Raw genomic sequence first — 13,715 nt, forward strand, 5'->3', positions numbered from 1 at the left:
CCTTGTGAAGGAATTGTTGTATGTGCCTCGGACTGTCTATCGCATTCTGACGAAGACATTGAGTCCTATCAAGGGCCACGACTCGAATGAAGAAGAAGTCGTTGGCATCATGAAGAATCTGCTTTTCAATATCATTCATGGCGTTCCCGTCAACTTCCATGATTTCTTCATGAGGACTCTGGCCACTGTCGCAATGTCACCATTTGAGTTGAAGCCTTATGCACCGAGATTATGAGATTCATCATAACAAGGTCTTCACTCAACTACAAAGCTGATACACTGAACCATTGCAGCTACTTGCCCCCGATTGAAGTCCTCAAACGGACATTTTCCTCAGCTGATGAAAAGGGAAAGGCTGCGGCTGTAATTGATGAAGGCATTCGTCCATTGGATGGTCAATTTCGCAAGGCTGCATCCTACTCCACCAATGATGACTCTGCCACCCATGACTCTGCCGCCAATGCACCCAAGCAAAATCCTCAAGGCACAGCACCCAGGGTGATGACTGACCGTGAGCTTCTCCTCAGTCTTCACCAGAAGGTTGATCGCAATCATAAATGGGTCAAACGTCAGTTTGGTTCAATTCTTCACAACATGACTTCTACCCACAATGCAGTGAAGAAAAACTACTACTACCTTCATGAAACCCTCAACCGCACCTGGGCTGTTCTGTCGCACATATATGGTGAAGAAGATCTAAAGAAAATGGGTCTCAAGGAAGATCTTGACTGGGCCGCACCTCCTCCGAAGAAGTACAAGAAGGTCAAAGTTCCTTCCTTGGTGGCCAGCTCCTATTCTTCATCACGTGACACTGATGAACATGAGGACTTGGACGACACTGCGGCAGGCCCTACTACAACAAACGACCCCGACAATGCTGACGCTCCTTCATCAACTTGATATTCTTCAGGGGCGTTAGTCCTCATTTTCGAACCTTTTGGTCATTCGATGACAAAGGGGGGGAAATTTGAGTTAGTCTTCAAGCGGGTCTATTATATGGGCGTTTTTTTTCTAAGTTACAACTCTCGTTCTTCTGATGACTTTGTTGGATCGAGTTGTAAACTTAAAACTCTATGGTGGCCTGATACTTTTGTTGTTTCTTCTGCATGCTTATTCCTCGTTAATGTCATTGCACGCATGCTGAATTACATCAGTCACCATATTTCATCATGCATTTCAAATTCTTCATATATTATGTCAAATGCGTGTATGAATTACAAGATATAGGGGGAGATCTCCATGATTCAACTCTTCAAGTGTGCATTGCTTCAAAAGCAAATTCCTCACTATGCACATCTTCAGGGGGAGTTCTTCTATATCTTGCAATCAAATTCCTCAATATCAGTATTTACACTTCATATGTTTATCCCCATTGAAAACTTAACCTATATTGTCATCAATCACCAAAACGGGGGAGATTGTAAGTGCATCTAGTGCCCCTTAGTGATTTTGGTGTATTGAAGACTTATAGGTTAAGGGACTAATGTGTTTATGAGTGTACACAGGTCTATAAGTCTATGAGGAGTTTGATATTTACAGAGAAAGTCGACCCCTAAAAATGAAGTTCTTCGACTGAAGACTTTGGATTTCTGAAGACTTTCTGAAGACTTTGAAAGTGAAGAAATTGGTGTGACCTTGAAGACTTGGTATTCATTTGAGGAACATGAAGCGTGAAGACTTTTGTTTACGTAGTTTCATTTTCTCTTTCTTGAGTCATAGGAAACACCGTACTTTTAAAGGGGGTCGAGGAAATACTAAGGGAAAATTTCCATGTGATGCTCAACTCAAAATCCTACACCTACCAATCCCTTCGAGTGAAGCCATTGGAAATCTCATACCAGTTCAGTCATATTCTTCAGTGACAGAGACGAAGTTCTTCTGGTCTCTGAGGAATTTGTTCTGACTGAGGAGTTAGAAATTCGCCAGTGCGGATTGCCTACACAGTGAGGAACATGATAGCCCTGAGGAATTTGATACTCAAATTTCTGACCGTTGTTGTGCTATACGCCAGCTGTCCCAAAATATCTACCCACCTAACGGTCATATCATTTAAGGGCATTTATGTCTTATCATGCCGGGCTGCTCCCTAAGCTATAAATAGTCGCCCCCTACAACCACTAGCTGGTTGGCTGCTCCGAGAGAAACTGACACTTGTCATTTGAGAGCATCCCATCCTCTGAGGACTTTGAGCGAAAATCATCAAGTGAGGAAAACCCAAACCCAAACACCCACAAACCTAAAGTGATTGAGCATCACTGAAGAGATTGATCCTGCGTGGATCCGACGCTTGTTACCTTTGAAGACTGTGCTTCTTCCAGACGGTTAGGCGTCATGGTCTAGAGCATCCAAGAGGAAATTGTGGATCGCCGAGTGACCGAGTCTGTGAAGGTGTGGAAGTCACCTGAAGACTTACCACGAGCGATTGGGCGAGGTCTATGTGACCTTAGCTCAAGGAGAATACGGTGAGGACTGTGTGTCCGGGACTGTGTGTCCTCAGGTTTAAATACCTAGCCGCTCCAACCAGATGTACAACTGAGACAACAGTTGGAACTGGTCTACCAAATCATTGTCTTCACCAAGCTTACTGGTTCTATTTCCTCAACTCTTTCATTTCCTCATAACTGTGTTGTGCACTTGTTCATATCTGTGTTTGAAGACTTTGACTGAAGACTTTCTCAATTTCCTCAGTTCAATTTCTTCAGTCTGTTTGTCTTCATCCTGTGCTATCCTGTGTTTACGCTTCTGTACTCTGTGCTTGTCTTCATTTCATCATGATGACCATGCTTGTGTTCTGCTATGCATACTTTTGAGTACTTATTCCGCTGCAAGTAGTTCTTCACTAAGGAATTTCCTCACTGGTAAATTCCTCAGTGAAGAATTCATAAAAATGGCCTATTCACCCACCCTCTAGTCGATATAACGCACTTTCAGTTTACATAGTGTTGCTTGGTTCTCCTACTAGATTGATAACCTTGGTTTCATAACTGAGGAAAATACTTATCTCTACTATACTGCATCATCCTCTACTCTTCGAGGAAATCCCCACAAGTAGTATTCTCTGATCTTGATCGTGCGCATTTACGTGTATGATTACTGCATGATTAAGTCGCGGACGTCATAGGGGTATCTAGGGTTACAAGTATACAACAACTAGGGATAACATGCTGACCATTCAAACATGCTTTGAAGTGTACGCCAAGTCTTCGGAGGATTCCATCTTGAGTAAGCCGAGGCCCACGACATGTGTGGCCCATTCTTCGGTTGTTGGTGGATCCTTGGCCCCGCCCATGACTGGCAGGACGACGTGGTGTGCACCCCCAATCCATGACACTAGCATCGCATCATAGTCCAGCAGAGGATCAAGATGCCATGTCGAACCATCGGCGGCGAACTCGAGGGCGCCAGAACGAATCTGCCGGAAGGAGTCGATGAAGGTACCATCTACACCATGATGTCGATAGACGCTTGCCCCACATTGAGCGTTAATTGTTCTGGATATAATCCTGACAATACTATGGGGGTGTGAATGTAGAGGCAACCGTATCTACTGATTAGTGCAGATGGGAGTAGATACGCCGAGGAATTATACAGATTCGGGCCCTCGGCGGTGCAGGTAATACCCTACTCCTGTGTGTTGTTCTTGCTCTTGGTATAGGTTACACTATGAGAGTTCAACCCTCACCCCGGTGCCCTCCTCCCTGCTTATATGGTGTGCTAGGAGGGGTGCCGTAATGGGTTGGTATAAATGCTATGGATGGTCGCATGCACGATTGACTGTACATGGCTATTACTACTTGTAGTTGCCGCATTTCACTAGATTATATCACCGTTGAGTAACGGTAGTAATGAATGGACCATGGGTATACGATATCCTAGCACACAAAGGATTGTAGGATGACTGACTACTCCTATCTCGGTGACGACCGACTGCTATCCATCACAGGTGTGAGATCCGAATGCACGCACTTGACTCGTTGGTGAGTATCCCCCTGATATCTGACGCTTTGGGTTGAAGTTTCAACCTGACGTGTTGTCCCTTGCCCCATTGACTTCTGGACCGCACTTTTGAGTGGCTGGGCCTTTGGATGTGCCATATGGCCCTAGGTATAACCTCGTCAACCCATGAACATTTATTCTAACACACATGAACAACAATTCTAAAAAACTAGTTTTTTTGTCAAAATATATTGATGTATTTTTGTTTGTAGTGAACAATTTTCAAATACGACACGAACCATTTTTTAATACATGAACAATTAGTTTTAGATGCACGAACATTTTTATTTTTGATATTATTTTTTCCATCAAACTGAATCTTTAATAATATTTCTAAAATTATTAAAGGACACTAGTAAGCCCATTTCTAAAATAATGTTTTTCATATATTTGTTTATTGTTTACAAAAATTGCTAATAGGCCGCACAGTAGGCAGCCCATTAATGTTTTTTATGCCGCGAGCTCCCCGTCTCACCGGTTTTCTGCCTCCATGTATTGCGGACAGGGCCTATGCCGAGCCCACGAGCCGAGTCAGCCAGAGAAAAGTAGAGCGACTGACCGCCAGATCCCCTCCACTCAAAGAAAAAAAAAAGACCACCAGATCCCCAATGGCCGCAGCTCACTCCACCGAACACGCCGAAATCCCTCATCATCCACTCCTCCTAAACCCCGGCCGGCCATGGCAGCACTGCCGTATCTCGCCGTCCTCCTCCTGCTCCTCCGCCCAGCGGCCGCACCCGCCGCTCGACCGCCGCCGCCTTCCAAGCCTCCGCCGCCGCAGCCGCACCAGAAAGTGTTCGTCTGGCCCAAGCCGACGTCCATCTCGTGGCCGTCCGTCGTGTACGCGCCGCTCACCCCGACCTTCAGCATCCGCGCGGTGCCGACCCACCCGGCCCTCCGCCACGCGATCGCCTACTACATCCGCCACATCCGCGCCGAGCGCCACACGCCGCTGGTGCCCCCCGCCAACTACACGCTCGCCCGCGTCCCCGTCCGCCTCCTCACGCTCTCCGTCTCCGACGCCCAAGTCCCGCTCGGCCCCGACGTCGACGAGTCCTACACGCTCTCCGTGCCCGCGGACTCGGCCTCCGCCGACATCTCCGCGGCCACGCCCTGGGGCGCCATCCGCGGCCTCGAGACCTTCTCCCAGCTCGCATGGGCCGGCGGCGGCGAGGCTGCGGGCGGCCAGTCGATTGTCCCCAGCGGCATCGAGATCTCCGACCGCCCCCTCTTCACCCACCGTGGCATCCTTCTCGACACCGCCCGCAACTTCTACCCCGTCCGCGACATCCTCCACACCATCCGCGCCATGGCGTTCAACAAGCTCAACGTCTTCCACTGGCACATCACCGACGCCCAGTCCTTCCCCATCGTCCTCCCCACCGTCCCCAGCCTTGCCCACTTCGGCTCCTACTCCCCCTTCATGCGCTACACCGACAAGGACGTCCGCCGCATCGTCAATTACGCCGCCGCCTTCGGCGTCCGCGTCATCCCCGAGATCGACATGCCCGGTGAGTAAGAAACTCCTAGCTCGTCTTCCCTGCATTTGGCCACCGCGGTATCTTCAATGCCATTGTTGTGCACATCTCATCAGGGCACACGGGTTCGTGGGCAGGAGCGTACCCGGAGATCGTGACCTGCGCGAACAAGTTCTGGGCGCCCACGGCGAGTCCCGCGCTGGCGGCGGAGCCCTGCACGGGGCAGCTGAATCCGCTGAACCCCAAGGCGTACCGCGTGGCGCAGGACGTTCTGCGCGACCTGTCGGCCCTGTTCCCGGACCCGTTCCTCCACGGCGGCGCCGACGAGGTGAACACGGCGTGCTGGGAGGACGACCCCGTTGTACGCCGCTTCCTCAGCGAGGGCGGCACGCACGACCAACTCCTGGAGCTGTTCGTGAACGCGACCCGGCCGTTCATGGTGCACGAGCTGAACCGCACGGTGGTGTACTGGGAGGACGTGCTCCTGGGGCCCAAGGTGATGGTGGGGCCGACGGCGCTGCCCAAGGAGACGACCGTGCTGCAGACGTGGAACAACGGGGCCGAGAACACGAAGCGGATCGTGGCCGCCGGGTACCGCGCCATCGTCTCCTCGGCGGCCTACTACTACCTGGACTGCGGGCACGGCGGGTGGGTGGGCAACGACAGCCGGTACGACAAACAGGAGGAGGAGGGCGACGGGGCGCCGCTGTTCAACGACCCCGGGGGCACGGGCGGATCGTGGTGCGCGCCGTTCAAGACGTGGCAGCGCGTGTACGACTACGACATCCTGCACGGGCTGACCGAGGAGGAGGCCAACCTGGTGCTGGGCGGCGAGGTGGCGCTGTGGTCGGAGCAGTCGGACGCCGCGGTGCTGGACGGCAGGCTCTGGCCGAGGGCCGCCGCCGCCGCGGAGACGCTCTGGTCCGGGAACAAGGGCGCCAGCGGGAGGAAGCGGTACGCCAACGCCACGGACCGGCTCAACGACTGGAGGCACCGGATGGTGGCGCGCGGCATCCGCGCCGAGCCCCTACAGCCGCTGTGGTGCCCGCTGCACCCCGGCATGTGCAACCTCTCGCAGTAGCCAGCAGCAGACCGGTGAAGCCTGGCCCCTGCTTTGCTGCCTTCCGTGCCGCACAGCGGCGTGGTGTGGTGGGAAGGAATGTTCACAGATCGAACTGGCACGGGGACAGAGAATTGGAACGTGGAAGCAGCAGCGGGTATCCGTGGATCGACATGGTGATGAATACCAGCGGATGACCAAACAAGAAACTGCAAAATAAACCATTTTGTGTTGCTAGCTTCCACCTCTCAACAGTCTCGTGGTTCTTGCGGTAGGATCAAAGTGATGTGCGTCAGTGCGTGGTTGCTTTACTGTATCTGACACTGGACAATTCATTGCATCTAGGAGTACTTTTCAATAACATGAGTAGATAGCTAGCTAGCTATTCGATTAGTGCACAGCAGAGTCCTATTGTGAACAGTGGCGCCAGCGGCTAATCCCAACCATCATGGTCGTGTGCCTTCACATTCAAGATAGCCAGCACCCCTACCATTGTGTTGGGAATCGCAGCATAATTTTAAAATTTTCCTACGCTCACCAAGATGCATCTATGGAGTATACTAGCAACGAGGGGAAAGGAATGCATCTACATACCCTTGTAAATCGCGAGCGGAAGCGTTCCAATGAACGTGGATGACGGAGTCGTACTCGCCGTGATCCAAATCACCGATGACCGAGTGCCGAACGGACGGCACCTCCGCGTTCAACACACGTACGGTGCAGCGACGTCTCCTCCTTCTTAATCCAGCAAGGGGGAAGGAGAGGTTGATGGAGATCCAGCAGCACGACGGCGTGGTGGTGGATGTAGCGGGATGCCGGCAGGGCTTCGCCGAACTTCTACGAGAGAGAGGTGTAGCAGGGGAGGAGGGAGGCGCCCAAGGCTGTCGTATTGCTGCCCTCCCTCCCCCCTTTATATAGGCCCCCTGGGAGGGGGGGCGCCGGCCAAACCCCATCTAGGGTGGGGGGCGGCGGCCAAGGGGGGTGCCTTGCCCCCCAAGGCAAGTGCCCCCCCCCCACCCTAGGGTTTCCAACCCTAGGCGCAGGGGGGAGGCCCATGGGGGGGGGGGGCGCCCAGCCCACTAGGGGCTGGTTCCCTTCCCACTTCAGCCCACGGGGCCCTCCGGGATAGGTGGCCCCACCCGGTGGACCCCCGGGACCCTTCCGGTGGTCCCGGTACAATACTGGTAACCCCCGAAACTTTTCCGATGGCCGAAACTTGACTTCCTATATATAATCTTCACCTCCGGACCATTCCGGAACTCCTCGTGACGTCCGGGATCTCATCAGGGACTCCGAACAACTTTCGGGTTTCCGCATACACATATCTCTACAACCCTAGCGTCACCGAACCTTAAGTGTGTAGACCCTACGGGTTCGGGAGACATGCAGACATGACCGAGACGCCTCTCCGGTCAATAACCAACAGCGGGATCTGGATACCCATGTTAGCTCCCACATGTTCCACGATGATCTCATCGGATGAACCACGATGTCGAGGATTCAATCAATCCCGTATGCAATTCCCTTTGTCAATCGGTATGTTACTTGCCCGAGATTCGATCGTCGGTATCCCAATACCTTGTTCAATCTCGTTACCGGCAAGTCTCTTTACTCGTACCGCAATGCATGATCCCGTGACTAACGCCTTAGTCACATAGATCTCATTATGATGATGCATTACCGAGTGGGCCCAGAGATACCTCTCCGTCACACGGAGTGACAAATCCCAGTCTCGATCCGTGCCAACCCAACAGACACTTTTGGAGATACCCGTAGTGCACCTTTATAGTCACCCAGTTACGTTGTGACGTTTGGCACACCCAAAGCACTCCTACGGTATCCGGGAGTTGCACGATCTCATGGTCTAAGGAAAGGATACTTGACATAGGAAAAGCTCTAGCAAACGAAACTACACGATCTTTTATGCTATGCTTAGGATTGGGTCTTGTCCATCACATCATTCTCCTAATGATGTGATCCCGTTATCAATGACATCCAATGTCCATAGTCAGGAAACCATGACTATCTGTTGATCAACGAGCTAGTCTACTAGAGGCTTACTAGGGACACGTTGTGGTCTATGTATTCACACATGTATTACGATTTCCGGACAATACAATTATAGCATGAACAATAGACAATTACCATGAACAAAGAAATATAATAATAACCATTTATTATTGCCTCTAGGGCATATTTCCAACAGTCTCCCACTTGCACTAGAGTCAATAATCTAGTTACATTGTGATGAATCGAACACCCATTGCGTCCTGGTGTTGATCATGTTTTGCTCTAGGGAGAGGTTTAGTCAACGGATCTGCTACACTCAGGTCCGTATGTACTTTACAAATATCTATGTCTCCATTTTGAACACTTTCACGAATGGAGTTGAAGCGACGCTTGATATGTCTGGTCTTCATGTGAAATCTGGGCTCCTTCGCAAGGGCAATAGCTCCAGTGTTGTCACAGAAGAGAGTCATCGGGCCCGACGCATTGGGAATCACCCCTAGGTCGGTAATGAACTTCATCCAGACTGCTTCATGTGCTGCCTCCGAGGCTGCCATGTACTCCGCTTCACATGTAGATCCCGCCACGACGCTTTGCTTGCAACTGCACCAGCTTACTGCTCCTCCATTCAAAATATACACATATCCGGTTTGTGACTTCGAGTCATCCAGATCTGTGTCGAAGCTAGCGTCGACGTAACCCTTTACGACGAGCTCTTCGTCACCTCCATAAACGAGAAACATATCCTTAATCCTTTTCAGGTACTTTAGGATATTCTTGACCGCTGTCCAGTGTTCCATGCCGGGATTACTTTGGTATCTTTCTACCAAACTTACGGCAAGGTTTACATCAGGTCTGGTACACAGCATGGCATACATAATAGACCCTATGGCCGAGGCATAGGGGATGACACTCATCTTTTCTCTATCTTCTGCCGTGGTCGGGCATTGAGCCGTGCTCAATTGCACACCTTGCAATACAGGCAAGAACCCCTTCTTAGACTGATCCATATTGAACTTCTTCAATATCTTGTCAAGGTATGTACTCTGTGAAAGACCAATGAGGCGTCTTGATCTATCTCTATAGATCTTGATGCCTAATATATAAGCAGCTTCTCCAAGGTCCTTCATTGAAAAACACTTATTCAAATAGGCCTTTATACTTTCCAAGAATTCTATATCATTTCCCATCAATAATATGTCATCCACATATAATATGAGAAATGCTACAGAGCTCCCACTCACTTTCTTGTAAACACAGGCTTCTCCATAAGTCTGTGTAAACCCAAACGCTTTGATCATCTCATCAAAGCGAATGTTCCAACTCCGAGATGCTTGCACCAGCCAATAGATTGAGCGCTGGAGCTTGCATACTTTGTTAGCATTCTTAGGATCGACAAAACCTTCCGGCTGCATCATATACAATTCTTCCTTAAGGAAGCCATTAAGGAATGCCATTTTGACGTCCATCTGCCATATCTCATAATCATAGTATGCGGCAATTGCTAACATGATTCGGACGGAATTCAGCTTCGCTACGGGTGAGAAAGTCTCATCGTAGTCAACCCCTTGAACTTGTCGATAACCCTTAGCGACAAGTCGAGCCTTATAGATGGTCACATTACCATCCGCGTATGTCTTCTTCTTAAAGATCCATTTGTTTTCTATGGCTCGCCGGTCATCGGGCAAGTCAGTCAAAGTCCATACTTCGTTTTCATACATGGATCATATCTCGGATTTCATGGCTTCTAGCCATTTGTCGGAATCCGGGCCCGCCATCGCTTCTTCATAGTTCGAAGATTCACCGTTGTCTAACAACATGATTTCCAGGACAGGGTTGCCGTACCACTCTGGTGCGGAACGTGTCCTTGTGGACCTACGAAGTTCAGTAGTAACTTGATCCGAAGCTTCATGATCATCATCATTAACTTCCTCCCCAGTTGGTGTAGGCACCATGGGAACATCTTCCCACGCTGCGCTACTTTCCGGTTCGGAAGGGGTGACTATCACCTCATCAAGTTCCACTTTCCTCCCACTCAATTCTTTCGAGAGAAACTCCTTCTCTAGAAAGGACCCGTTCTTGGCAACGAAGATCTTGCCTTCGGATCTGAGGTAGAAGGTATACCCAATAGTTTCCTTAGGGTATCCTATGAAGACGCATTTTTCCGACTTGGGTTCGAGCTTTTCAGGTTGAAGTTTCTTGACATAAGCATCGCATCCCCAAACTTTTAGAAACGACAGCTTAGGTTTCTTCCCAAACCATAATTCATACGGTGTCGTTTCAACGGATTTCGATGGAGCCCTATTTAAAGTGAATGCGGCAGTCTCTAAAGCATAGCCCCAAAATGAGAGCGGTAAATCGGTAAGAGACATCATAGATCGCACCATATCCAATAGAGTGCGATTACGACGTTCGGACACACCGTTTCTCTGAGGTGTTCCAGGCGGCGTGAGTTGTGAAACTATTCCACATTTCCTTAAGTGTGTACCAAATTCGTGACTTAAATATTCTCCACCACGATCTGATCGTAAGAATTTTATTCTCCTGTCACGTTGATTCTCAACTTCACTCTGAAATTCCTTGAACTTTTCAAAGGTTTCAGACTTGTGTTTCATTAGGTAGACATACCCATATCTACTTAAGTCATCAGTGAGAGTGAGAACATAACGATATCCTCCGCGAGCCTCAACACTCATTGGACCGCACACATCGGTATGTATGATTTCCAATAAGTTGGTTGCTCGCTCCATTGTTCCGGAGAACGGAGTCTTGGTCATCTTACCATGAGGCATGGTTCGCACGTGTCAAATGATTCGTAATCAAGAGACTCCAAAAGTCCATCTGCATGGAGCTTCTTCATGCGCTTGACACCAATGTGACCAAGGCGGCAGTGCCACAAGTATGTGGGACTATCGTTATCAACTTTACATCTTTTGGTATTCACACTATGAACATGTGTAACATCACGTTCGAGATTCATCAAGAATAAACCATTAACCAGCGGGGCATGACCATAAAACATATCTCTCAAATAAATAGAACAACCATTATTCTCAGATTTAAATGAGTAGCCATCTCGAATTAAACGAGATCCAGATACAATGTTCATGCTCAAAGCTGGCACTAAATAACAATTATTGAGGTTTAAAACTAATCCCGTGGGTAGATGCAGAGGTAGCGTGCCGACGGCGATCACATCGACCTTGGAACCATTCCCGACGCGCATCGTCACCTCGTCCTTCGCCAGTCTCCGTTTATTCCGTAGTTCCTGTTTTGAGTTACAAATATGAGCAACCGCACCGGTATCAAATACCTAGGAGCTACTACGAGTACTGGTAAGGTACACATCAATTACATGTATATCACATATACCTTTGGCGTTGCCGGCCTTCTTGTCCGCTAAGTACTTGGGGCAGTTCCGCTTCCAGTGACCACTTCCCTTGCAATAAAAGCACTCAGTCTCGGGCTTGGGTCCATTCCTTGGCTTCTTCCCGGCAACTGGCTTACCGGGCGCGGCAACTCCCTTGCCGTCCTTCTTGAAGTTCTTCTTACCCTTGCCCTTCTTGAACTTAGTGGTTTTATTCACCATCAACACTTGATGTTCTTTTCTGATCTCCACCTCCGCTGATTTCAGCATTGAATATACCTCAGGAATGGTCTTTTCCATCCCCTGCATATTGAAGTTCATCACAAAGCTCTTGTAGCTTGGTGGAAGCGACTGGAGGATTCTGTCAATGACCGCGTCATCCGGGAGATTGACTCCCAGCTGAGACAAGCGGTTATGCAACCCAGACATTCTGAGTATGTGCTCACTAACAGAACTATTCTCCTCCATTTTACAGCTGAAGAACTTGTCGGAGACATCATATCTCTCGACCCGGGCATGAGCTTGGAAAACTAATTTCAGCTCCTCGAACATCTCATATGCTCCATGTTTCTCAAAACGCTTTTGGAGACCCGGTTCTAAGCTGTAAAGCATGCCGCACTGAACGAGGGAGTAATCATCAGCACGCTGCTGCCAAGCGTTCATAACGTCTTGGTTCTCTGGGATTGGTGCATCACCTAGCGGTGCTTCTAAGACATAATCTTTCTTGGCTACTATGAGGATGATCCTCAGGTTCCGGACCCAGTCTGTATAGTTGCTGCCATCATCTTTCAGCTTGGTTTTCTCTAGGAACGCGTTGAAATTGAGGACAACGTTGGCCATTAGATCTACAAGACATAGTGTAAAGATTTTAGACTAAGTTCATGATAATTAAGTTCATCTAATCAAATTACACAATGAACTCCCACTCAGATAGACATCCCTCTAGTCATCTAAGTGAAACATGATCCGAGTTAACTAGGCCGTGTCCGATCATCACGTGAGACGGACTAGTCAAGATCGGTGAACATCTCCATGTTGATCGTATCTTCTATACGACTCATGCTCGACCTTTCGGTCCTCCGTGTTCCGAGGCCATGTCTGTACATGCTAGGCTCGTCAAGTCAACCTAAGTGTATTACGTGTGTTCCGAGGCCATGTCTGTACATGCTAGGCTCGTCAACACCCGTTGTATTCGAACGTTAGAATCTATCACACCCGATCATCACGTGGTGCTTCGAAACAACGAACCTTCGCAACGGTGCACAGTTAGGGTGAACACTTTCTTGAAATTATCATAAGGGATCATCTTACTTACTACCGTCGTTCTAAGCAAATAAGATGCAAAAACATGATAAACATCACATGTAATCAAATAGTGACATGATATGGCCAATATCATCATGCTCCTTTGATCTCCATCTTCGGGGCACCATGATCATCTTCGTCACCGGCATGACACCATGATCTCCATCATCGTGTCTTCATGAAGTCGTCACGCCAACGATTACTTCTACTTCTATGGCTAACGCGTTTAGCAACAAAGTAAAGTAATTTACATGGCGTTTATTCAATGACACGCAGGTCATGCAAAATAATAAAGACAACTCCTATGGCTCCTGCCGGTTGTCATACTCATCGACATGCAAGTCGTGATTCCTATTACAAGAATATGATCAATCTCATACATCACATATATCATTCATCACATCTTCTGGCCATATCACATCACATAGCACTTGCTGCAAAAACAAGTTAGACGTCCTCTAATAGTTGTTGCAAGTTTTTACGTGGTTTGTAGGTTTCTAGC

At 49.0% G+C, this 13,715-nt stretch overlaps 1 protein-coding gene across 2 annotated transcripts; it reads left to right on the plus strand.

The window, feature by feature from the left end:
* Nucleotides 1-4,424: 4,424 nt before the first annotated feature.
* On the plus strand, nt 4,425-6,927 carry LOC109732591 (beta-hexosaminidase 2). Of its 2 annotated transcripts, none has more exons than XM_040387356.3 (2): nt 4,425-5,507; nt 5,612-6,927. In XM_040387356.3, exons 1-2 carry the CDS (start codon nt 4,487-4,489, stop codon nt 6,553-6,555), a joined length of 1,965 nt encoding a protein of 654 aa, XP_040243290.1. In that variant the 5' UTR covers nt 4,425-4,486; the 3' UTR covers nt 6,556-6,927. The 2 variants fall into 2 exon arrangements, with proteins under 2 accessions (XP_040243290.1, XP_020147364.2); XM_020291775.4 differs by having other exon boundaries at nt 4,434-5,507; nt 5,591-6,927.
* The last annotated feature ends 6,788 nt before the right edge of the window (nt 6,928-13,715 follow it).

This window comes from Aegilops tauschii, chromosome 4 (genome assembly GCF_002575655.3).
Source record: "Aegilops tauschii subsp. strangulata cultivar AL8/78 chromosome 4, Aet v6.0, whole genome shotgun sequence".
In the NCBI taxonomy this organism is placed as follows: Eukaryota; Viridiplantae; Streptophyta; class Magnoliopsida; order Poales; family Poaceae; genus Aegilops; species Aegilops tauschii.